Raw genomic sequence first — 25,292 nt, forward strand, 5'->3', positions numbered from 1 at the left:
TTCCCAAGGACACACAGGACAAGAAATCCTGTACTTCTGCCCCTGAAGAACTGTATGGAAAATCAGGGAACCTTGTGGTTAACGAGACAACCTCTGATCTGAACAAAACTGCCAGCTGGGGCTGCTGCCTCGCCTCCTGTCTTTCTCTACATCCAGAAAGGAAGTGGTCACCAAGGAGGTCAGCGAGTTGATCAAGCACCACCTGCTACTGCCCTCTCCAAGCGCCACCCGCTACCACTTGTTCCTCTTTTTTAAAAGTGCTGAGTCTCTCATAAATGAATTTACTTACAAAACAGAAACAGACTCACAAACATAGAAAACAAACATGCTTACCAAAGGGGAAAGGGGCAGAAGGGATAAATTAGGAGTTTGGGATTAGCAGAAACCAACTACTATGTACAAAACAGACAAACAACAAGGTCCTACTGTATGGCACAAGGAACTATATTCAATATCTTGTAGCGGGGAGGGTATAGCTCAGTGGTAGAGCACGTGCGTAACATGCATGAGGTCCTGGGTTCAATCCCCAGTACCGCCATTAAAATAAGTAAATAAACCTAGTTACCGCCTCCCCCCCCAAATAATGGCCTTTAATGAAAAAGAATATGTATATATATGTATAACTGAATCACTATGCTCTCCTGTACACCAGAAACTAACACAACATTATAAATCAACTACATTTCAATTAAAAAAAGGAAAGAAAAGAGTGCAAGTCTCTGTCCCCATCCACTCCTCCCTGCTGTGCCCCGAGCTGTGATGTCTTCCTCCATGGGCACCGTCCCTTGCAGGGAGTAGGGGGGCTTGCCTGCAAGCAAGAGGGGTGGGCACCTGGCCCCACCCACGGTCCGAGCCCACATCTCGCTGAGGGAAGAGCCGGGGTGAGAGGAGTTGGGTGTCACTGACTAAGAGCAAGGGCTCCTGTTTCCACGGGAGAGGGAAAAGCTTCGCGACCCAGGCAGAAAGAGCAAACACGGTGCTCTCACCAGGCATCCGGGTCCCCTGAGGGAAGGTCAGGGAGCTGCCTCAACTTGAGAGGCGAGGGCAGTTCACGTGTGGGGGCTGACAGCAGGAAGTGCCCAGAGCCTCGGGGGCAGCATCACAGGGCCAAGCGGGACGCCCAGGCCCGGAAGCACGGATTCCTGAGTGTAGATTTTACAGTTCCTTGCTTGGCCACACCTACCTATCCTTCTGGTGAAACAAGAATCATAAGTGGCTATGGGTTGGCCCAGATAATCTTCCAAGATCTCTTTCAAGCAATGAATTCTGATTCTTTGCCTTCCAGAGGGGATTCTAGGGGCAGTAGGACCAGGGGGAAGAGGTAGGGGAAGGGAGGCAACAGAGAATATGGCAGAGGCTACCAGCCCGAGGCCTGCCGGCCACATCCTACCACAAAACAGCCCCTCACATTGTGTTTGTGCTTTTTAAAGAAATCTGAACTAGTCTTAAGAAATCAAGAGATTCCACATGAAAGCCAGAATGTCTGGCTTCCCAGGAGAAGTCAGAAGAGCTAGCAATCCTGGTCTACTCTTCTGCAGGGCCACCACTGGCTGGAACAGGAAATCTGCTCCATTCCATCCATTCACAACACCTGCCCTGCCTACCTAAACATGAGTTTGCAACATAATATAGCGTGGGTTTTACAGCTGAACAACTTAGGTCTAAACCCCAGCTCTGCCATTTGCTAGCACTGCACGTTTTTGAGCCCAGTTGCCGCACTTGTAGGATGGGTGTGGCGACAGCCTCTTACATCATGGGGGTAAAGGAACTCCCCAGCCCTGCCTCCTCCGGTCCCTCCATCCTTGTCCCTGGATGCTGCCTTACCTTTACCCGTGGCGGTCCTGCAGTGTCCACAAACACCACGCTGGGCACAGGGGAGACAAAAATCCAGTGTGCGTCCCCAGGGAGTGCTAACTAATGGGAAATGGTCATAACTGGGGCCAGAGGGAACGAGCAGGAGGGGTCTTCCACTCACAGGAAGGCACAGCCTCGCGGGCAGAGGGGGCTGGAGCTCAGAATGCAAGTCCCAGCTTGGGGGAAGAGGAGCAGAGAAGAGGAGTCTGGACTTACAAGGGCAAGCCACGGAAGGCTGCCGGCAGGGAACGGCAGGACCAGGCTTGTGTTTTACATCAGTGTGTGCAGGAGAGCTGGGAGGGGGGCGGGGCTCGACTGGAAGCAGACCAAGAGTCTCAGTGCTCTAAATAACACTCGGTGAAATCAAGGAGACCTGGTAATTGAGTGGCTATGGAGAAGGAGGAGAAGGAGGAGTACAGGATGCCTCCCACGTTTGTTTCCTGCGGGAGGACACATCCACCAGATGAGACAGGGAAGGCAGGCAGAGGAGCAGGGCCAAAGGGGAGAAGGCTCACGGGAGGGTCAGGGCGGCGAGGGCAGTGAGCCAGGATGGGCAGAGCCACAGGGCTGCCTAAGCCCGAGGGCCTTTCTTTCCCCCTGGCCAAGCCACCCATGAATCTCTCACAGAACCAGAAAGCAGAGGTCTAGGGAATGACAGTCTTGCCACTCCTGTTTGCTCCGGCCCGGGTGTGGGGAAGCTGTAAGCTGCATGCAGCCAGCTCCGGGAACTCTGAGTGCCCAGCCCTCCCACAGCCCACTCCCGCGAAGTCCAGCCCTGAAATCCAAACAGAGAGCAGTCTCCATCCCCTGACAGCACCACTCCGGAAGAGGGGCAAGGTCAAGCTCGTTATCACAGGAACCAGGTTCTTCCTGCCACACAAGCATACGGGGTCACCAGTGGGGCCAGCAGGCCCAGGACACAATCTCAGGCCCCAAACTCTTGTGGAAATGCCCTTTAGAACTGTCCTGGGCTCCACCCCAACTGCGCCTGCGAAGAATTTGCATCCACCGAGCTCAGCATCTGACCAGAGGATAAGAGAAGCCCCAGAGGTCAGCCCCACAACTGCTACAGCAAGACAACCCCAAAAGGAAGCAAAGGCTAGCTACTGTCCTTGGCCTCATGGCTCAGGCTTAGTTTGGTGAGTTTACCAGATTCAATTGGGACAACAGACGGTGCCAAATCACAGCCAGTGAACTTAGCACATACACACACAAGTCTCCACCCTCCAGGCCTTTGCACGTGCCTAGACCACCTTCCTGCCCTCTTTACAAGCTAAACTCTTTCTTATCCCTCACCACAGTTCAGTTTACTCTTCTGCAACCCCCGGATTAAAAGGCTCTGCCCTGTCTACCTAAAGAAAAAGGAATGTGCACTTTTTATGCTGGAACCCTCTTCTGTAAGAGATTCCCAAATCTTATTTTGGGAGGCAGGGTATTCTGTATGTTTTATTTTTCCCCTTTTACACAAAACAAAGTAGAAGAAATAATACAGGATTAGAATTGCAAAGGTAGTTAATTCATAGAACCCATATACACACACAAAAAAATTCAGATAGGAAGACAAGCCTATTCATAATGAGGAACCACATATAAATTAAGGTAGTTTGTGGTTTTCATATAAAACATTAAAAAAAAGTCAAACCTATGCTACATGGGTGCCACTATTTACAGCAATATTTAAAGGGAGAAAAAAACACTTATTTAGGGATAGATATACCATAAGGTGCACGTTTTACAGCATCTTCTATAAATCTTATTATGGAAATCCTTATAATTTATATAAAGGATGAAGGTTTGAGGCCTTCCTAAATGTCAAGACTCCAATTAAAATAAGCACACATCAGCTTAGTACCACTTCCTCCAGGAAGCCCTCTGTGACCACATTCCCTGCACAGGGTTCGAAACCCCTTTCTTTTGAGTTTCCAAAGCATCCTGCACATCCCCTAGGAGAGCACATATCAAACCAGAAGGAACTATGCCTGAGTGCCTATGTCCCAGCCTGTGACAGTTAATCAAGGGCAGGGAACTGTCTTCATCCATCTTTACCTCCCTGCATCAAGCACAGCCTAGCCCCACCAAGCCCATCTGTCTCAGAGACCTGTCTCACCACTGCAGTCCACGCCACGCTGGGCCTCTGTGAGCACTCAGTGGACGCAACGCACGAAGGCGGCGAGCAACACATAATCACTATCCTGGGAAACTTCCCTCTGCTGTGATCTAGTTACCACCACCCCTCCCCAACCAGCACCACTCCTACCCTTAAAGGAGGGAAAAAAAAATCAAAGGAACACCGCACAAGACTCTGTGGCCTGAGGATAGCAGCCCCTTGTGGGTACTTAAGGTTTTAACTCACTGTGTGGCCTGTCTGGCTTCCTCTGTGGGTGGGGAGGGCAAGTCAGGGATGGGGGCGGGCTCACAGGAGTGAGGTAGCTGGCAGGAATCTGGTACTCAGGCAGCCAGGCCCTGGGACTGGTGGCACTTCCCCTTGGTGCTGGAGGGAGAGGCCAGAAGGAACAGGCAGAAACACAACCCCAGTGTCCTGCAGATGGGTTGTGTCACACCTCACCCCGTGGGGCAGAGGAGGCAGGGGACAGAAGCTGGAATGTGTGGATTTTCTGAAACGTGGGCCACTGGAATGTGTTAGCAACACCAGCCATGAGGCTCTGTAGCCGACGAGGCTGATAGCATCACTGATTATCACGACCGAGCTGCAGATGAGACAGCCAAAAAGCACGCAAAGATTAGGGACGCTGAGGGAAGTTCCATGGGCAGGGAAAACTAGCCAGAGGAAGGAAGAGGATGACGAGGTTTTGGAAGAGAAACTGAAAGAGAGAGGAAGGGGAAAAAAATGTTTTGCAAACACTTTTGTTAATTTCTTTAGGTGTTAAAAGGCCCTTTTTACAAAGGAACAAAGAGTATCAGAAATAGTAAATTTGTGGATCAATATAATGGGCTAACAACATAGTGTGGGTTTTATAAGTAGAAGTACAATTTATGACAACAATGACACAGAGGACAAGAAGGGAAATTGGAAATACCTGTATTGCTGCAAGGTTCTTACACTGCAAGTGAAGTGGCTGTAACATGACGTGGAGGTAGACTGTGTTAAGTTAATCCCACAAACCATTCAGCAACCACTAAAAAAAGTAAACCAATGAAGTACAGCCAAATAAGTGGAGATAAAACAGAATCTTAAAATGTATTCAATGAATCCAAAAGAAGGCAGGAAAAGAAGAAAGAATAAAGGACCAATGGCAGGAACAGAAAAAAATAGCAAGACAGCAGACTTAAAGCCAGTCATGTTGATAATTACTTTAAACGTTAGATGGTCTACACACTCCAATTAAAAGGTAGAGATTGTCAGACGGGAGAAAAATGCAAGATTCAAAATATGCTGTCTATAAGAAACACTTTAAATATAAAGACACAGATAAAGAGTTGCTACCAGTTTGGTAGGTATAAAACGATGGAGAAAAATATACCACACTCACACTAACATCAAGAAAGCTGGAGTGGTTTCCGTTAACGTCAGATGAGGTAGACTTCCAGACAGAAATATTACTAGAGATAAAGAGGAACATATCATAATGACAAAAAAGTCAATTCGTCATGAACGGGTAACAGTCCCAAATGTACATACATCCAATAAGAGAGCTTCAAACTAGATGAACCAAAAATCGACAGAAATGAAAGGGAAAAGAGACAAATCCATAATTGAAGCTGGAGAGTTCAACTCTCTAATTGAGAAAGCTCAGTAATTGAGGGAAAAACCTTTCAAAAGGAAGCCAGAGGAAGACATAAGCAAATGAGCAGAGGGTTGGGGAGCAGCAGGACCGAGGGCCAAACAGAGGGCTGAAGTAGAGGTGGGGACCCCCCACCCCCACAGGGCAGGACAGGCTCCCTTCCTGTTGCTGGGCGCCCCCCCACAGACCTCCGGAGAGGCAAGGGAGGCCTGTCAGCTCACACCGCACTTCGCGGTGGTTTTCACCCCCTGACAGCTCTGGGAGGGCAGTGTTTAACATCCCCCCCACCACCACCCGGCATCTGGTTGGCCATTTCCTCAGTCACTGCACCCCCAAGCACACTGTGATCCACACACAAAATGCACACACACCAGCCCCGTTGTCTCCTTCCTCCGCAGTGGCATCTCTGAGTGGGAGTCAGTCAGCACAGGGTCCACAGGGTCAAAGGGGGCTGAATGGGACAGCGGGCTAAAGCAGTCGCTGGGCTCCAATCCCCGCTCAGTCGCTCACCAGCAGTCACGCCAGGCAAGTCAGGTACCCTCCCTTCCATGTCTGCATCTAGAAGAATACCTACTCCCCAGGGCTGTTGTGAGGGAAAAATACGGCAATGCAAGTCGGGCACTTAGATCAGTGTCCGGCACAGAGTAAATGTTACATTGATGCTGGCAATTATTATTCCAATTATGTAAATAGACATGCACTGAAGAGATGACACAAACATGCATAAAAATAGTAATGGTGGTTATCTCTGGACGATTATCTCCCTCAGTTTTCAATATTTCCTTCTTTGTGCATCCCGTACTTTTCAAATTTATCTACAGTGAATGTATATAACACTGGTAATCAGTTAAAACCAGTTAAATTATTTTTTGAAATTTTCTGTACTTTCTCCTCAAGTTTTATGTAAAACTGAACCCACTCTTTACAAAAAAAAAGAAATTTAATTAAAAAAAATCTTTAAAAACTCTACCACTTTTACCCAGCCCTTTCACCTGGCCAATTCCTACCCATTCTTCAGAATATTGGTTTAAACATAGAGCCTTTTTCTCTGTTCCTTTAATCAAAACCAGTTAAATATTAAAGGAACATGACTAGTCCCTTAAATAGACATTTACAACAATATAGAAAAATAAACTTTAAAAACAATGAGAACTACTATACATAAACTAGATAAGTAACAAGGATTTACTGTGTAGCACAGGGAATTATATCAAGTATCTTGTAATAACCTGTAACAGAATGTAATCTGCAAAACAAAACAAAAAAATGAATCATAATGCTGTATACCTAAAACCAACACAACATTGTAAATAAACTATACTTCAACTTAGAAAAAAAAAGGGGAGAGATAAAAACAACAAAGTATAAACACAAAAGACTTGAAAATGGGTATTCAAATAAGTACTGGAATGAGTTATGTTCATAGCAGTGCTATTCACAATAACCGAAAGGCGGAAATAACTGAAATGTTCATCAACATGTGAATGGATAAACAAAATGTGGTCTATCCACACAATGGAATATTATTCAGCCATAAAAAAGAAATGCAATACTGATATACGTTATGACATGGATGAACCTCAAAAACATTTATGCTAAGAAGCCAATCACAGAAGATCATGCATTGTTATGATTTCACTTATATGAAACGTCCAGAACGGGCAAATCCATAGTGTCTCTAAAGCAGATCAGTAGTTGCCATGGGGCTGCAGGGAGGGAGTAAAGGGAAGAGACTGCTTAATGGGTATGGGGACTCCTTAGGTGGCGATGAAAATGTTCTGGAACTACAAAGAGGTGATGGTTGCACAAACTGTCAATGTACTAAATGTCACTGAATTCTATACTTTATTTCTTTTCATACTTTAAAGTGGTTAATTTTATGTTATGTGAATTCATCTTAGTTTTTTTTTTTAAATGATGGGTGTATATATCATATGCATGCTTATATATTTATAAGTGTATAGAAGATGGTTGGGTAAGATACACATCCAACTATTAACAGGTTACCCCTGGTGGGGGAAGGATGGAGGACTTTCATTTTGGTACTTCTTTCTTTTTTTCTTCTTGCAGTAAGCATGTATCTTCTTTGACTTAAAAAACTTAACAAAGTAAGTAACAATATCGGATACAAAAATGATCTGAGAAGGGTCTCTAGAAGAAAACAAGGCTTGAGATCACACTGTAGCAAGTGTGTGGTTCTAGAAATGAAGAACACTAGGACCCTAGATATTCCCCAAAAAGGGCTAAAAAGAGGGAAAAAAGCAGAGGCTTGCTCTGCCACTAAGTGTCCTGGGCATGTGCTTTCTCCTCAGACGGCCTCAGCTTGTCCCTCTGTAAAACAGGTGGGTTGAACCTCAAAAATGATTTTCCAGTGTTGTTATATTTTTATTTTCAAATTTCTTAAAAGCCACAAAACCCTTTTTGCAATTGCAGTCTTCGATGGAAGCCCAATAGATCAACAGATAAAAAGTGAGCAGCTCTGACAAAGGAAGTGATGGGCAGAGATCCCGACCACAGGAGTGGGTGGTACCCTAAGGCTCCCTCCACTCTGGCAGTGCAGGAGTCTGAGAAAGGCTGAACTGGTCCAGAACCACCGAGATGGGAGTGTCGGTCACACTCAACAGAACATTCGGAGGAAAAACCTCACAGGCAGTAGAAGCAGCGAGGAGAGAAAGGGCAGAGCCGGCATGAAACCCAAGCCAGCAGCGAAGAATGGGAGCTGCTACCAGCAACACCATCGACAGCCAGTGACCAGCAAGCCAAGGGCCTCCCGCGAGCAGATGGGCTGTGACACCCCCGGCCCCCGTGCCTCTGTCCGAGGTCAGGCAGATCAGATGACAGCTGTCTCCAGGTCAGAGTTTCTGCCGCTCCAAGGGTGCAAACAGGATGTTTGGCAACAGATGACCACAAGCAACCACGGGAAGCATGACAACCACGTCCAGGTGACACCCCTCTTCTTCCCCAGCTGGTTTCTGGCATGGCTGCCTCAGGACAGGCAAAAAGACTCCCAGTGCACCTCTCCAAAGACAGAGAAGGGGCGGGAACTCTTGGAAAGCTGAGGACACAGCAGAAGAGGCCATTTGCGGGGTGGAGACAGAGAGGAAACAGGGCCACGGAGCCCTCCCATCTCCCTTGCCCCAGAGATGCAGCTGGGCAGACGCTCCTAAGGAAACAGCACATCCACTCATGGGGACACAGGACTTCCCATGACAGGAAAGTGACCACACAAGTCCAGGAGGGCACCAGGTCAGGGCTCCAAGGCATGAGGGCAGTGTTTCCGGTGCCACGGCCACTCCTTCATGCCCACCTCCGAGGAGCACCCTGACGCGGCCGTCTTGCAGCTCACCAGTGATGAGAACCCACCCTAGCTGGCCAGCAGAGCCAGGAGTCCACGCGGCAAGTGGTAAACCCGCAGGAAACCAAGTGCAGGCTGTGGGACACTCCTATTTCCACCTAAGAGGAACATTCCTGGAAACAGAGAGCAAGGGAAAGCCTGGCCAGGATGCTGAGCCACTTAAACCCCCGAACGGGGCCCAGGGCTGACCCAACAGATTGGCTGCCCCTAAACCAGTACAGAGGCAGGCAGGGCGCAGCCCAGTCACTGGGCCGCTTTCTAGCAATGTCTGTGCCCAAGCAATGCACACAAATCACAGTTCATGGCCCAGAAAAATCAAGCTCTCCCTTTTTCTACTGCTACTAGGACTGGCCTAGACCCACCCCGGAGGCTTTATAGATGTCACAGAGCATCCTTGATGGGCTGCTTTGACCAGAGGAAGGCCCACGAAGCCTGGGAGGAGCCCAGTGCTGAACGGGACGCAGATCCCAGAGCGGCTCTCTGGCTGCTCTTAAATGCGAACGTTAAGATGAGTGACTGGCATAAACTAAGCCACCGAAGAATCTCCTCCCCACACCGCTTTCTCCTCAAAGGAACCAAAGAGGCTCAGGGGAAATGGGATGTCATATAACCAAACCCCAGCTCCACACCACCAGCACTAGGGTCCGACCGTTTCACCTGCAGAGCCAAGCCCCTCTCTACCCTGCAGAGCCAAGAAGGGTCCCAAGTCACACTCTTGAGGGAGATAATGGAAGTCAGATTCCTCAAATGGCCATCCAGGTACACGTGCCCTAAATGCCCACCACCAAGGCCACACAGCAAGCACAGGCAGCAGACGGGTGAGGTGAGGAGGTGACAGAGAAAGCCGAACCCTCTGAGCAATGTCTAGACCATGCCAGGGATGAATAATAATGGTCATCGTGACTGTTTCTTGAGCATTTTAAAGCATTTCAGGAAATGCACCTGTTTCACAGATGAGGGGATCGAGGCTCGGGGTGTAAGGTGACCTGCCGAGATCACCCAGTTGGCAAGTGGCAGCCTGGATACAGACCCAGGAGAGGCTGAGGGGGCAGCCTGTGTTCTGCCTCTGGCACTCTGTTGCCTCCTCGCCTGCCCGGAGCCCAGAGCTTCTCACTCAGATTCTCCTGTGGAGGAAGTGGCGGCTAGAAGTTCGGCACCACGGTGGGTGTCCACAGTTCATACTCATTTAATCATCAACCAACATCAAATATTTAACAAGCAACCGCAGAGTGAATTGAGCCCTGCTTAGTGGTTAGAGACGTTTGAAAGGCAGGTGAGATCCCTGTCTTCAAGGGGCTTACAGGGCAGAGGGACAGACAAAAGGGAAGTAGCCCACGTGCGCAGATTTGTGAAGTTGTAGTGAAGTGGGCAGGTCAAGAGGTTGGCTGGTTTTAACCAGGAAAAAGCCTTCTCAAGAAGGTGGCTGCGGCTGAGATCTCAAAGGTGGAGAGTGAGGGCAGGTGACAGGTCCGGAGGCTGCTCTCTGCAACATGGACAAAGGTCCAGACTCCAGGCAGAGCTAAATGCTTGGAGGGGACAAAAGTCAGATCTAATTCAGAGAATGCAGCTCAAGAAACCCCCCAGACTTGGCAACTGTGTGTTTGCCATAAATAGAAGGCAGAAAGGGAGCATTCTTGGAACCTTCCGAAGAGGGCCCACTGCAGGCAGCAGAGAGAGCCACTGGGAGGGCTGGCGCTGTTGAGTTCAACCAACTGGTGCCACGGAGGATGGGTATCTGGTGTAGCCAACTCTGATTTTTCAAAAGAAATGACACGTGGATTTTTAGGTGCAATCTCCTGATACTTTAAATGTTGGCAACCAATCTAGAATATTTTTAAATACCACGAAGTCCAAGTAACACGGCTCTGAGGCCAAATCCAACCTGTGGGCTCCCATCTCTGCCTGAAGGTTCCCAGTACGAAGAACCAAAAAGGGAAACGGTTGGACATCCGAGGACCTAAGATCAAGATCTTGCAACATTATCTGTGGTGACACTGGGTGTGTCCCCTTCCTCTAAGTCTCCCCAGCTGCAGTTTAGCTTCTTCATCTGTAAAACGGGGGAGACTACCACGAACCCCAAAGAGCTGTGGTCAGAATGATCAGAAATGATGCAGTCCATGAACATGTCTCCTAACCCTTAAGGTGTCGCAGAAAGGATTTAAGACGGGCCAAGAGAAGGGAGGGGGGATAACAGAGCAGACAAGAGACGAGGCCTCGAAGAGAGAATGAGAAGGAAACGGGGTGGGTCTTTGCTGGCATGCAGACCGGAAGAATCTGGACAATAGAATCCACGTCAGGGTGGAAACATAAATTTAGGAGTCACCAAGAGACGAGTGATAAAAAGAGGTCACGCAAGTAGATAAACTGACCTGGACACCTAGGAGAGAAACAGGGAGCCCAGGAAAAGCCTTTGGGAAAACAATGGTGTGCACCCTACAAAGGGATCAGAGAAGGAGGTGGGGAAGGGAGTGGGGGAGGGTTCTGCAGAGGAGATCTTGAGGAAGGGAGGGGAAATATAGCCATTACAGAGTGAGATGCATTCTTAGCAAAAGAGAAAACACGGAAGAATGGCCCAGGCTCCAAAAAAAACAGAAAAAGGAAAGAAGTAGAGATGTTAGGAAGGGCAGACAGGAAAAAGGGAACCAGAAGGGAAGGGGGTCCAGGTGTATCTGCAGATGGAGAATAAGCGGTCACTCTAAGCCTCAGATGTTGGCGCCAATGGGAGATGCTGGGGGAGGTACAGGAGGTGCTGAGGTGGAAAGAAGGGGACACAGCAAATAACAAACAGGCCACGGTGGAGGGTCTGTCTGCTATGCCCCGAGCACCCCCTCATCCCTCATCTCAGGCAGCTTCAGGCTCAGTGTATAGCCTGCTTGCAATAGGGCTTTTCTGTTGTTGCAGGAGGCCCGAGGGTCCATGGCTCACTGAAAAAGACTCCCAGACTGGCATCCAGAGGACCCACCCGAGGATTTTCGTGCTGAACTGGGAGGAGGTCCCTGGGGGCCTCTGCCCACCTTGCTCGTGCTCCCTGCGGGCTCTACACTTCCCAAACGCTGGAAGTGTGTGACTTGCTCTCCCCAAAAAGAAAACAGAACAGAACATGGCTGTTTCTGCCAAGCAAGTTCTGAATAAGCTGCATTCCATTTCATTAAAACAATTACCTGAGTCCCAGCCAAGAATTACATAAAGCTTCCTCCCGGCACCACCCCTCCCCCCCAATAAAACACACATCATCCTGCTCCTCAGACAGGCAGAGTCAGGCCGGACATGCGGCTCTGAGCCCTCGCTAGGACGACCCCATGATCACGACCAAGGATGACCCCATGATCACGACCAAGTGGCCAGCCTCCGCGTCCTTGCACACAAACAGACGGGAGGCTCCAAGACCTTTACACGAAGAGCTCCCCTTACGAGGGAGGACTGGCTGCCCAAAGTGCTTCCAGTAGGCACCAGGGCCCTCAAAGCCAAGGGGGCCACTGGGGCCAGAATCCAGCTATTTCTCCTGAACAGATGAGAGGCCAGGCTCTGAGTCAGCACAAACCAAGACAAGAGGGACCTGGACATGGAGATTCTGAGAGGGAGCCTCAAGTCTGAGGAACCGGACAGCCAGATCAGAGCTGCAGGCAAGAGCCTGGGGGCCACTCCGGCCTCCCCTGCCACAGGCTAATGGTGTTCCTTTGGCCACAGATAAGAGGCTCATGATGTGAAGCGAAAGGCATTTCGTCCCCTCCCCCAAGCTCCAGCTGCCCAGAGGCTGCTCTCTGCCTCTAGTAAAGCCTTGCTCTGCATCCCACCCAGGCAACCCCTTCCAAACTCCAACCAGAGCCCAGTATCACCCTTGCCCTGACCCTGGTTAATGTTACCACACCCACGATAACCCCAGAGGCCCCTGCCACACTTGAGAAGCTCACTCTCTGCCAGGCCCTGTCCTTTTTTTCTGCACAGGTCATGATGTGCCCCCATGCCCAGCTGAGAATCACCAGCCACTATCATCGCGGGCCTGTGTGGCTCCTGTCTCTGCCCACCCAGTCTTTCCACCACCCGCACAGTCACAGGAGGTGTAGACACTTGGGGCGCCCCTGGTCAAATAACTCTGAGCCCACCATGCAAAAGCAAGGTTTTCTTACTTTGTTCCAATTTTTTATCATGAAAACATCTAAACATACAGAAAGGTTGAAAGACCATTGCAATGAGCCCCCATATGCCCTCTACTTAGATTCAGCCACAGTTAACATTTTGCCATTTTGTCTAAACACATGCACGCATTTTCTCTCTCCCTCTCTCTCTCTAGATATGTGCACAGCATATACACATCTCCCTTTTTTTAATCACTTAAAACTAAGCTGCAGACGTCATGACATTTCACTCCCAAATATTTTTGCATGCACCTAACAATAACAGTGTTCTCCCATAAAACCACAATACCACAATCACACAAGAAATAAGCATTAAAAGGCCATCTTTAAGGGAAAACTTGGCCACCAGGGGTCTGCTGGGCCTTGCCAACCACACGTTTCGCCTGCCACTGGCCCAGCATCCAAGGCCTCCCTGGAGAGGCCAGCCCTGAACCCCACTGGTTAAGCAATCAATTCTGTTAGCTGGAAGACTATTCTGGACGTGAATGGTCGCTTAAGGCCAGATGTGAGACTCCCAACAAGACTCCAGCGGAAAAGGCAAAGCGGGACTGCGGAGGTTCCTAGCCCACCCTAGGCTAGAAGACAACCTCTGGACACCCCTTTTAATCCGTTGGTTTATCAAAGAGTTCTGGGAAAACTCAGCTTCCCAACGCTTTCTCTCCCTCAATTCAGGACATCCTCAATTCTCCATGTTAAAAGTTTTCAAGGACTCCCTCCTCTGGAAATGGGCTGGCTCCAGATGGCAGCAACAAGCAAACATCTGAACAAAGACAGGAGAGTGCACGGGGTAGGGTCACAGAGCCCGCCTCAGGTTCTCCTCGGCAGCCGTACTAGAAGCTCACAGCTCTGTCTTGAAGGTTAACAGGTAAGGGAGGACTGAGGTCCTTCACTGAGCAGGAGACACTGCCACAAGCACCCAGGGTCCCATCCTGAGCATGGCATCCCCAAGGAAGAACAAAAGAGAGGGGAAAAAGCTGTAGAGAACCAGAAAAGGAGAGATGCGAGAGCCTGAACAGGGAACAGGGGATGAAGGAAGGGGCCAGAAAAGATTTGTTGCATCCTAACAACGGAAAGCAATCGAACCAACAGGCAACCCAGATCCAAACCAGTATCATGAACAGATGTGTAAAAATGGTTACAAGCCTAAACTGCATTTAAATCCCAGCCCCGCCACTCACTGGTTATAGAACTTGGGCAAGTAGGCTCACCCTCTTGGTCCCTCTCCATTTCATCATCTATAAAATGGGTAGCAGTAAAAGTGTTCTACAGATGGCTATCATCACTAATGAAGGCAATGAGACCAGGACAACCCAGGGGAGGCTGGAATGAGAGTGAGGCTGGGAGGAAGTTTTTTTTGGACATCTCTGGCCTTGGAACGAGGTAAGAGCCCAAGGGACGCTTTGGAAGGTCAGCATAAATGGGGGAGGAGGGCTGGTCAGCCTTCCACTGGCCAGTGCACAGCCATCACTGGGGAAACTAGAAAGGAATACCGGGATGGTCCCTTGGGGGACCTCAAACCCACAGTGGCAGGGCTCTGGCCCCTGAACCTCTCCACACTAAGCAGTGGATGCCCAGTAGAAAGGGTACCTGCTTAGGAGTCAAACACACCAGAGTGTGGATCCCAGCTCTGCACCCCACCAGTGCACAGCCCAGGGGGAGACGCAGCGCTGACACAGAGCCCCACAAGGAGCGCACCAACACTCCAAGGGCCAGCAGCTGTGTGCCCTGACCCTGGCCGAACACACAGAGGCACCACAGACTGGCAAGCCCAAAGTCCAGACTTTCCATGGAAACAGAGCGACTCCGTAGCCTGGAATGCCCCCAGGCAACTCCCCAAACCCCCAGTACCCCCTCCAAGGACAATGAGGTACTGTTTTCCAGAGGGTCAAGACTGCTCAGAGGCTGAAAGAAGACAGGTCCAGATTCCAGTCGCAACAGGGCACTGCCAACAGCTGGCTGTTCCCCTGAGAGAGATGAGAAAAGCGAAGCTCTCCGGGCCTGCACTCGACCACCCTTTGCCACACAGGCCATATGGGATGGCCCCCAGGCCAGAAATTTTAAAAGGTACCTAGCCAGCAATTACTCAGCAGGCCCCATGGCTCATCCCCCTGGTTAATTACTGAGCACTTACTAACATATTATGATGTTGCACGGATCAATCTGGGTTCCAATCCCAGCTCCCCCGCTGAACTTTCCTGACTCAGATTTCCGCGTCTGTAGAACAGAGATGAAACACCTCCCTCTCGGAATGGCTGTGATGATACCATGGAGTGCTGAGTAGGCTGCTGCCTGGCTCCCATCAAGAACGCACGATCACTATTAGCTCCCAGCTGTGGTCACTGCCCCCACCCCCACCCCAAATTACATGAGGAATTTAGGGGAGAGCGAGGAGTCAGGTCAGAAAACGTAATCAGAGTGCATCTCAGTGTTGTGGGAACTCTGTCCAGGAAACTCCAGCCAGAACTCGAACAGGGAGAGCTCCCAGCCAAACCAGCATCTAAACAGTAATGAGAAAAGCCACCAGCAGCCACCCTGCAGCACAAAGCAGAGAGAACACACAGGCAAGGGCAGGACACGCTGTGTTTATGTTTTTCTGCCCAAAGAGCTATAAATTTGTAACTTATTAAACAGCACATGGTGCGTTTGTCACTAACAGCTACAGGGAGGGGAAGAGTTCTCCCTTTTTTTTTTTTCAGACCTAAAAAACAAAGTCACAGCAGCGACTCTGACCCCTCCAGACTTGCCATGGGACAGACCGTGAACTCCCCTGTTTCAGGGGCTGAGAGGCTCACAGCTGAGAGTACTCAGGAGAAAAATAAAAACGAGAGGCCTGGCCTTTGTGTCCACCCTAACTAAGGAAAACAGCTGACGGGCAGGGTGCTGAGCAGCCACCCAGACAGCTGATGGAGCCTGAGCGCAGAGGCAAATTCCTCTCCCCTCCTGCACGCCCCATTCCTCCCACCCCAAGCTCCAGTCAGACAGGCGTGGCTGGCCCCTGGGAGCTTAGGCCAAGGAAGCCGGGCAGCTCAGATCCAGACAACTGGGGGGCCTACGGTGGAAGGCAGCAGTAGTTACAGGTGGCAGGCATCGCCCCACTGCAATCCCTCCTCAGGAAGAAAGGCCTCATGGTCCCCAGAGCTGCAGATATGAGCGCTAGAGATTGGGCTTCTAGCTATGAGATTGTCATTCTGTGGCTGTGCAGCCTTGGGCAAGTGAATCAACCTCTCTTAGCCTCACTTTTCTCAATTTGTAAAAGGCACGTAGTAATGATAACAGTGGCCCTGAGGGGCTCTTATAAAGGGCTGCTGTGAGGATGGGGTGAGTTGAGGCATGGGGAAGTACTCCAGGAACAGCAAATGTAAATTCCTACAATCCGCTCGGCCAGGGCACTCTCTTTCCTTTCAGAGATGAACTCAGCTTCCTGGCCCTAAATGGAAGACTGTCAGAGGACAGGAATTCCAGGCTTCAACTGCAAACTCTACAAAGACTTTCTCAGTCCTTCAAACAGCATGGGGACTGTCTAGAAGCAAGAGAACCCACATCAGCATTTCAGAAACTGTAACTCTGCTCCCGAGTTCCCCACTGGGAAAGCACTGAGACTTTCAGATCCTGATTCAAAAAATATCCCTCAGCCGCCTTTCAGCTCAGTTATTTTTACATGAAAAAAAAAATACCTGCCCAGAAGCCATGCCAACCTTGAGTGTGTTAGAAAAATGGGTGCCAAGCCTGACCCAAAGGCAGAACTATGCTTGGCAGCTGCTGCGCTCTGCAAGACACACAGGGCTGTACACCTTCTCCAGCTCCAGGATCCCGGGGGTCAGGGGAGTAGGGAGGCACCCTGATCCCAAAAGGAAGATTCTGAGGAGCAGTCAAGTCCCAGTCCTCCTCCCTGTCCCCTTGAAAGTCCAGTGCCTACAAATAGCCAGTCTTAATTTAGTGCCCTGTGTGCTTGGGGGGGGCCCCATCAGTCCTGTCTGATGAATCCACTTCTCAGAGCCTGAGGCAGAGAAAGCATGAGTGGACACACAAGCCACTCACAGTCCATAGAGGGAAGACAAGGCTCCTACAGAGAAAGAACTTTCCCCCCCTCCTCAACTGCCCGGCTCAGAAGCCCTTCAGCTACAGGCGTGAAGGGGAGGTTGGGAGGGAGAGTGAATCCTCCCACCCCAGGGTTCACACCACTCAAGGCATTCCTAGAACCCTGGCACCAACCCGCCTGGGTTTAGTGTCTGGTTCCAGCAGATAATTTCCCCTGCCCTAACACCAGATCGGGACTGGACTGAAAAGAGCATTTTGGGAGCTCCGGTAACATGAAAACAGTAAAACTCTGTTCTGGGCATCCTGTCCTCCTTACCTGTGTGGCCTCCAGCAAGGTTTGATGGGGTGGGGGGAACTCTACCAGCCTGGACACGTTCAGAGATAGCCATACCGTGGGGCCCACTTCCCACCTCATTCCCCTGGCATTTCACCAGAGTCTGGGGTAAGAGTCCTGTCTCCCCAACTTACTCTTTCAGGATTAGGCTGGTCTGTGATATGAAAGGGGAGGGGTTGGTCCATGGAATGGCCAGGGCAGTCAGGGAAATGGGAGAGGGGGGTCAGTGGGGTGGCTGGGAAATTTGTCTGTGGGGACGTGGTTCCTGGAGGCTCATCTCTAACTTGTGAAATGAAAGGGGTCGGCCTGGAGGGGTATCCCTGAAGTGGGGGTGTCAGTCTGTGAGGTGGGGGCGTTCCTAAAGGGGGGGGAGCAGGTCCTGGAATGGAGGACCCAGCCTGTGAGATTAGGCAGCTGGGTGTTTCATCTGTGTGATGGGGGTGGGGGAGCGGTCTGTGAAGTGAGGGGTCTCATGGCTGGGGAGGTGGTCAGGTCCAGGCAGTAGGGGGCCCGTCCCTGAGGCGGACGGGGGGAGTCCTTGACGAGCAAGCTGGTCCCTGGAGTTGCTCTGGGAGATGGGGGTCCCCGAGGTTGGGGGTCCGGAGGTGGGGCTGTCCTCAAGACGGGGGTGGGGGGTGACTGCCGTGAGGACGGCGGCGGGGCTGGTCTGGCCTGGGACTCAGGCCCAGCCCAGGATCCTGGCCCCGCGGAGCCCCGGGGGGCCGGAACCAGAGCCGGGACCCGGGCTGCCGGGGGTGGGATTCCGCCCGCCGCTTGCTCGCACCCGCCCGGCCCAGGGCCGCGCGCCCCTAGCTGCCTCCTCCCTCGGCCTCCTGCTCACTCACCCAGGTCGTCCATGGCCGTGCCGGGGTCGCGGGGAACCGGCTCGGCGTCGCGCTCGCTGCCTGTCCCGGGGCCGCTCCTCTCCGCCGCGCAACTTTTCCGCCGCGAGCTTCGGCCCGGAACGGAACGCGCCGCCGCCGCGCGCGCCCGCGCCCGCTCCCGCCGCGCGCCCCGCCCCCTGCTGCCCCCTCGAGCACGCGCGCTCCGCCCCGGCAGCGGCAGACCCTCCGCGCGCTCCGCCCATGGTCGCCCCCGCCAGCAAGCTGGCCCCGCCCCATGCGCACGCTAGCCCCGCCCCCGCCGCCAGCCCGCGAGCGCGCGCCCAGCGCGGACGGTGGGCACCTCTGGGCGGGGCGGCGGCGCCCCCTCGCGGCCGAGCCGGCAGGTGGGAGGCTCCCAGGCCTGCAAGCCCTCATTCAGTCTGTCTCAGAGTTACATGCCTGACTGTCTGGCCTTCGGACCCATCCTCCTGTCTTGACATCTCACAGTCTGACCTGTGTCTGTCCATCCATCAGTCACTCGCTCACCACATGTCTGTCCACTGGAGAGTCAGATTTCTCCACCTTTGTATCTCCCAGTAAGTCACTTCCCAAGAGGATCCTCAATCAGTACCAGGCGAGGCTGGGAACATTTAGAATAGCTTTTCTGGGGCCGCCAGTGGAGCTCGCAGCCCAGCCTTTGGGACCAGATTCAATACTTTCTAGGTGATATATCCCTTAATCTTCCACATGTGCACCCTCCCTAGAGGAAGACTTTTCCAAAACTGCAAGAAGCAGAAGAGATCCCACCTAGACATTAAAGGAAAAACTACAGGGAGGTTACACCCAGTACTGGGCACAATTTCCTGAAACAACCCACTGCCAATCCAGACCCCAGAGGGGCTCTGCTCGGACAGACAGAAATTAGGTAATAACAACAACTGCCATTTATCGAGTGCCTGATACTATATAGCTATTGTTTAAATTAATTCTCATAGAGGTGATCATTACTATCCACACTTCTGCACACTTTGGAATGTGCAATAGTAGTTTGTTGATTTTACATGAAAATGCTCTGTATGCACAGTTTCAAGCTCCCCTTCCCACAAGAATCCAGCCCCCAAGACCCTCTGTGTCAGGTCAGGTCTTCCAGGAAGCAGATGTTGAAATTGATTTAGAGGAACATCTGTGAAAGAGGAAGAAGCAGAACCGGCAAGGAAAGACTCAAATCTGACATAGATAAGCCATCGCAACTGGGAGTCCCGAACAAAAATTCGTTAGTGGGCAGAAATGTCCGGGCCCCAATTTCCCCAACGTATTCAGCTGTCAGCTGGTAATGCCCAGAGAGCATGTGGCCTTGCTCTGAAGGCCCTGTATCTTTTACATTATTATCGCATTTAATCTTTACAAAGATCCAGTGGGGGTTTTATGCCTATTTTCCAAGCCAGGAAACTGAGGCCCATAAGTGAAGACACCTGCCCAAGGCCACGCAGGTACAAAGTGGCCAAGTCGGGATTCAAACCTAGGACTGTCTGATTTTAGCATCTAGGGTATGGTTCCTGAAGGAGAGCTTGGGGATTGGGTCACATCCCTTGGCAAGTTCAAGCTCTCAAGCTAGCTTGGACAAAAGTGCCTTGAGGAGGTCCTGCTGTTTCTGAATTTGGGGGGAGGCCACCATCTGGGTCAGTTAATGTCCTGCTTAAAACCCTCCTGATATCAGAATAAAGCCCAATGATTTTCCAAGAGGCCACATCCTCCTGGCTCCAGACCGTTGTGGGTACTGGTACCCCAACTGCAATGCATCCTGTCCTCTTCCTCCTGATTAACTTCTCTCCTCCTTCAGTTGACAGCTCAACTACCCTCTCCTCCAGGAAGCCTTCCCTGACCCCCACCAAAGCATATAACTCTGTGTCAGGCATCATAGGGAGCACTTTTCCTATAGTAGCTCATTTAATACCACAAAATCTCTACAGCAGTGGCACATCGGAATAACATGGAAAGCTTTAAAATATATTTTTTTGCCCAGAACTAACGCTCAGAAATTCAGATTTAATTGGCCCGGAATGCAGCCTGGGCATCAGGGTTTTTAAAAAGCTTCCCAGATGATTGCAGTACACAGCCAGGGTAGAGACTCACTGATCTCGGAGATAGATGTGACCCTGATACTCCTTTAACAGCCAGAGACACTGAGGCACAGAGAAGTTAAGTAAGTGGCCTAGGCTCACACAGCTAGTGAACTGTGGATCGAGGATGTGAATCCAGAAAGTCTGGCTTCAAAGCTTCATGGAAGAAAAATCAATTGGTCTCAGTTAATTTCCCCAGAGATATGGAGCTGTGAGCCAGCTCTCTTCTGAGACAGACACTAGGACCCCTCAGGCATGGAATATTTTTAACCTAGAGAAGCCAGTGATTCTTGCAGACAGCCTGCAGTAACTTGAACACTGGGGAGATTGTTTGGAGGCTGGTGAATCCTTTCCTTGCTGAGTTAGTCCTCGGAGTCCAGCTTTCCCGTCCCCCATAGCCAGCAGGTCCAGGCTGGCTCAGGCGACAGGGTGGGAGGGGAACGGGTGGTGGTTGGCTCCATCAGGAACTGATATTTCCAAGGATATTTCCTTACATGGTGGAAGGGGAGAGGGTCAGGATTACCTCACCCAACCCAGTCCCTGCTCCCTGCTCTCTGCCTGGAAAGGAGCTAGAGAACAAACAAGTGTTGGAACTGGGGATGAATTCACCTTCTTCCCCTCCCTGCCCCAGACAGTGCTGTGAAAGTTATAGAGCAAGTCCAAACATAAATATCAAACACTCTCCAGATGCTGTCTTGTGTGGCTTTGGGGGAGAAAATACTGGTACACTCTTGGGGGACCCAACTGGGAGGCATCTCTGTTTTCAGTTGAAGTAGATTTACCGTGCTATGTTAATTTCTGGTGTACAGCAGAGTGATATATATGTATATATTCCTTTTCATATTCTTTTTCATTATAGGCTATTACAAGCTATCGAATATAGTTCCCTGTGCTATACAGTAAGATCTTGTTGTTTGTGGGCACCTCTTACAATAGAAAATATGAATGGCTTTTGTGCAAGCCACCTCACCTATAGGCATCTCCCACAGGGGACTGGTTAGCTGAAGTGGGATGTACCCATATGGGAAGAGGGGAGATATGCGCTGACGTCATGTATTAGTTTAGCAGAAAGAAAAAGGAAATAGTAGAACTCTGTAGAGTATAATCCAATGTTTGTTCATAACTGTATTGACATATAAATAGAATAATCTGGAGGCAGAATCTCACCTCCCTGTGGCCATCTCTTCTAGCTGTGGAGGTAGGGTTATGGTTGGGATCTTTGACTGTCACTGCTGCATATATATAAAATTATAGATTTTATATACAAACACGCAGTAATTTTAGAACTGGAAAACAATTAGGCTGTGGAACAGAAAAGAATAATAGGTAAAAATCACATGGATCCACTTGAAGATGGTTAATTTTACGTTATGTGATTTTACTTCACTTAAAAAAAAGAAAAGTCACTGTAACTCAAAGTTCCCAGACAAAGTGTTCAGGATAGCTGAGAGTGAAATACCACATGTATGTTCTATAAATTTCCTTTTTTATTTTAAAGCATTGTTTTGCTTTCCTTAAGCTTTTTGTTCAATTTTTGGTGGTTTCCCCATGTTTTTCTTTCTTGTATTTGCTTACAAATGAGTCATTATTTTTACTTACCTGATTTTAGAATTTCTAAGTAAATCACACCCACACACACACAATCACATGGGTGTTTGCCAGAGCATCACTTGACTTTCTGATCAATATGAAATTTGCCATGGAAGGGAGCATTCATTTTCTATTTCCTCCAGGACTGTTTTGACATCCCTATTAGCCATCTTGGCAAGTGGCTAAGGCGAAAAGAAATGGTTGGGGTGCATTTTCAGACTACACTGTCAAGGATATTTTTAGCTCCTTGAAATTTCAGCCTCTGGGTGACACACATTAGCTCCTCTTGTAGTTCCCATAATCATTGTGGGATCCTCAGGATGTCCCTTTGGGCAGTTACCACTGACCCCCTCTTTCGATCACATTTACTCAAATCTGATACATTGGCTTGTCAGGGAACTCTTTATCCCTTTCCTGGGACCACAAGTCTTGAACAAAAGGTATTCCCTGGACCTAGCAAACCTACCCTGGGTTCCAGAGAAGTGACATTAATTTATCTTAATTAGCCATATGACTGATCTGGAAGTGGTTTAAGGGAGTGGTTGTGGGAAACAAATGGCTTTTACTACCAAATCCTTTGTCAAGGACTGTTCATTCCACAGATAACTGATTACGTAAGGGGAAATGCACTTTCACGGTAGAGATATAGAGCAGTTACTGCTTTAATTCGGCATGGATTACAGTGGCAGATGCAGTACAAAGTTCACAATGACATCTCTGAAGTTCTCTTGACTCCAAGGAAGCCACAGTCTTGGTTACAGGAGATAAAGGGGACAGAAGAACATGTTAACCAACACCGGGGGAACACAGCCAGTGAAGTCAGAACGGGAGATTTCTACAAGATACCTGTCTGGGACTCCTCAAAAAATTAATGTCAGGAAGGAAAGAAAACAGGCAGAGGAACTTGCCTAAATTTTAAAAACTAGATGGAAAGTAAAATGGTACAGCCACTGTGGAAGATAATTTGGCAGCTTCTTATAAAACTTAACAGGCAACTTAACTATAGAGTCCAAAGAATTAAAAACTTGTGCTCACACAAAAACTTGTACAGGAATGTTCCTAGCAGCTTTATTTGTGATAGCAAAATACTGGGAATTACCCAAATGTCCTTCAATGGGTGAATGGTTGAACAAACCCTGGTACTTCCATATAATGGGATACCACTCAGCAAGGAAAAAGAATGAGCTATTGATACAGGCAACAACCTGGATGGACCTCAAGGATATATTTTTTGATAAAAAAAAATCAATCTAAAAAAATCACGTATCGTATGATTCTATTTATATAAAATTCTAGAAAATGCAAACTAATCTATAGTGACAGTAGTGGGGGTAGCGGGAGAGATGGGAGGGATGGATGGCTGCAAAGGAACACTAGGACATTGGGGAGTGATGGATATGTTCACCATCTAGATTGCAGTAATGGTTTCATGAGTGTATGCTTTCAAAACTTATCATATTATATGCTTTAAATATGTGCAGTTCATCACATGTCAATTATGCTTCAATAGAGTTGCTTGTTAAAAAATAAAGGAATGGGGAGAGGGGAATAGGGAGAATAGTTTCTGTGAGAATTGAATGAAGTAAAGCATACTAAGCACTTTGCATGGAGTCTGGCACACAGTGAGTGCTCAAGAATTGTTAGAATTTGGCTGGTCTCCTGGATGGCTTCATCACATCCTCCTGTTTATGTATTTATTTTTATAACATTACAACAATCTGTAATTATCTAGTTTACCTGTTTACTTGTGGTCCGTCTCAAGACTGTGAGCTCCCTGAAGCAGGAACTGGATGTCATTTGTCACAGGGGCGGTTTTCCCCAGCGTGCTGCTGTAACTGAGCAGGACCCTATGGGGCCTTCCTGAGACAGACCCCTCCCCTATATCCTCAGCTGTAGGTCCTCCTTGATAATAGTATATCGTGTATATTTCCTGAGTTTTTCATATGCTTAAAACCACCACCAAAGGGAAGAAATTAACTACTTGATGATGGAAAGCAAGTAGTCCCCTGTTCCCTCACCATCAACCAGAGAGAATTATGCAGGAGCTGTACAAGTACCTGCAACGTCCCCAACCCTCCTTACCTAGTCTTTAAATATGCTTTGCTGAAACCCTTCCAGAAGTTCAGGGTTTTCTTGGGGATGAGCCACTATGTCCTTCTTGCTCAGCCCTGCAATAACTTTCTCTGCTCCAAACTTCGATGTTTGTTCTCATGTTGGACACACAAACTTGCCTTCTAAAACACTGCTTTTAACCAGTAGATGCCGTTTTGCCTTCTTTGCCCTTAGAAGCCAGCCCACATCCTTTTGCTAGAGATGAGAAAGAAGATGAATCTGCCATGCCCCAGGGATACTCCTGGCCTTCCTGACAGGACAAGTCTAGGGGCAGCTGGCCCAGTGGAAACCAACACACCATTAGGAATAAAGGAACTTGGTTCCAAACATAGCCACGCCCCGCACTCTACAATGAGACCTGTATAAATTTATCGTGCCCACCTCCCTTTCCAGCCGTTATAAGAGGAAGTATTCGAGTGAATTGCTTTCCAGGTTCTTTTCCAACCCAGCTAACCTGCGACTTGCTTCACTCACATCAATCAGCAATAGGGATGACCACAGTGACAAAGTAGCTACGCTACACTTCGGAATAAAGAAAGATAATTACTTATTTCAACTACTGCTGTTTTTCTTTTTACGAGTTAAGTAATTACCACAACTCACTAAAAACGAGGGCTGGTTTATCTCACAAAATCAAGAACTGTAAGAACCCACTCTCAAGCTTTCCTTTAAGACACCAAGATTCAGTCTCCGTAGAGACTGTCAAAAATTGCCAATGCCGACTATATTTCAAGTCGTCATGGCGGGGTATTGGGAAAAGTTTTCAATTAGCAATAATCGCGCCTCGGATAAACCTCATTGGCTACGATACTGCCACTGCGCAAAGCTGGGGAAAAAAAGCACGCACCACGCTTCACCATGGACGACAACTGTTTTTCTAGTGAGGGTGAGCGATCGCCAGCAAGTTCGTGAACACCACGTGTTTCCCGGCAAACGGTTAGATTTAAGGCCGGTCTGCATAAGGGGCTTCTTGCTGTTGGATCATCTCGAGTTGAACATTTAAATTTTGGAAACAAGAGCGCTTTCGCTGAGGATGCTGGGAAACTTTATGCAAATCATGACGTCACAGAGGCCATCGGGTTGACTTCAACTTCTAACCGAGAAACCGAGCGGTGGGGAGACCGGGAAAAGGAGGGTAAGAGGAAAAGAGACGAAAAGCTGGAGGCGGGTGTGCCTAGAACCGGAG

The 25,292-nt window shown here is 49.4% G+C and overlaps 1 protein-coding gene and 1 non-coding gene across 5 annotated transcripts in view; both read right to left on the minus strand.

The window, feature by feature from the left end:
- Window positions 1–18,540, minus strand: part of PXN (paxillin) — a 42,401-nt gene extending 23,861 nt beyond the window's left edge. Inside the window, exon 1 of one of the 4 annotated variants that reach the window (XM_031670032.2) lies at window positions 18,306–18,540. In XM_031670032.2, coding sequence (XP_031525892.2) covers window positions 18,306–18,318 — 13 coding nt within the window. In that variant the 5' untranslated portion in view covers window positions 18,319–18,540. The remainder of the gene's footprint in view (window positions 1–18,305) is intronic. The other 3 variants (XM_072952804.1, XM_072952805.1, XM_072952806.1) reach the window with 3 other exon arrangements.
- A 6,253-nt stretch (window positions 18,541–24,793) lies between these two features.
- On the minus strand, window positions 24,794–24,934 carry LOC116276639 (U4 spliceosomal RNA). Its single transcript, XR_004186125.1, has one exon. It is a non-coding gene; the product is annotated as a U4 spliceosomal RNA (small nuclear RNA).
- Between the last annotated feature and the right edge of the window lie 358 nt (window positions 24,935–25,292).

This window comes from Vicugna pacos, chromosome 32 (assembly GCF_048564905.1).
Source record: "Vicugna pacos chromosome 32, VicPac4, whole genome shotgun sequence".
Lineage (NCBI taxonomy): Eukaryota > Metazoa > Chordata > Mammalia > Artiodactyla > Camelidae > Vicugna > Vicugna pacos.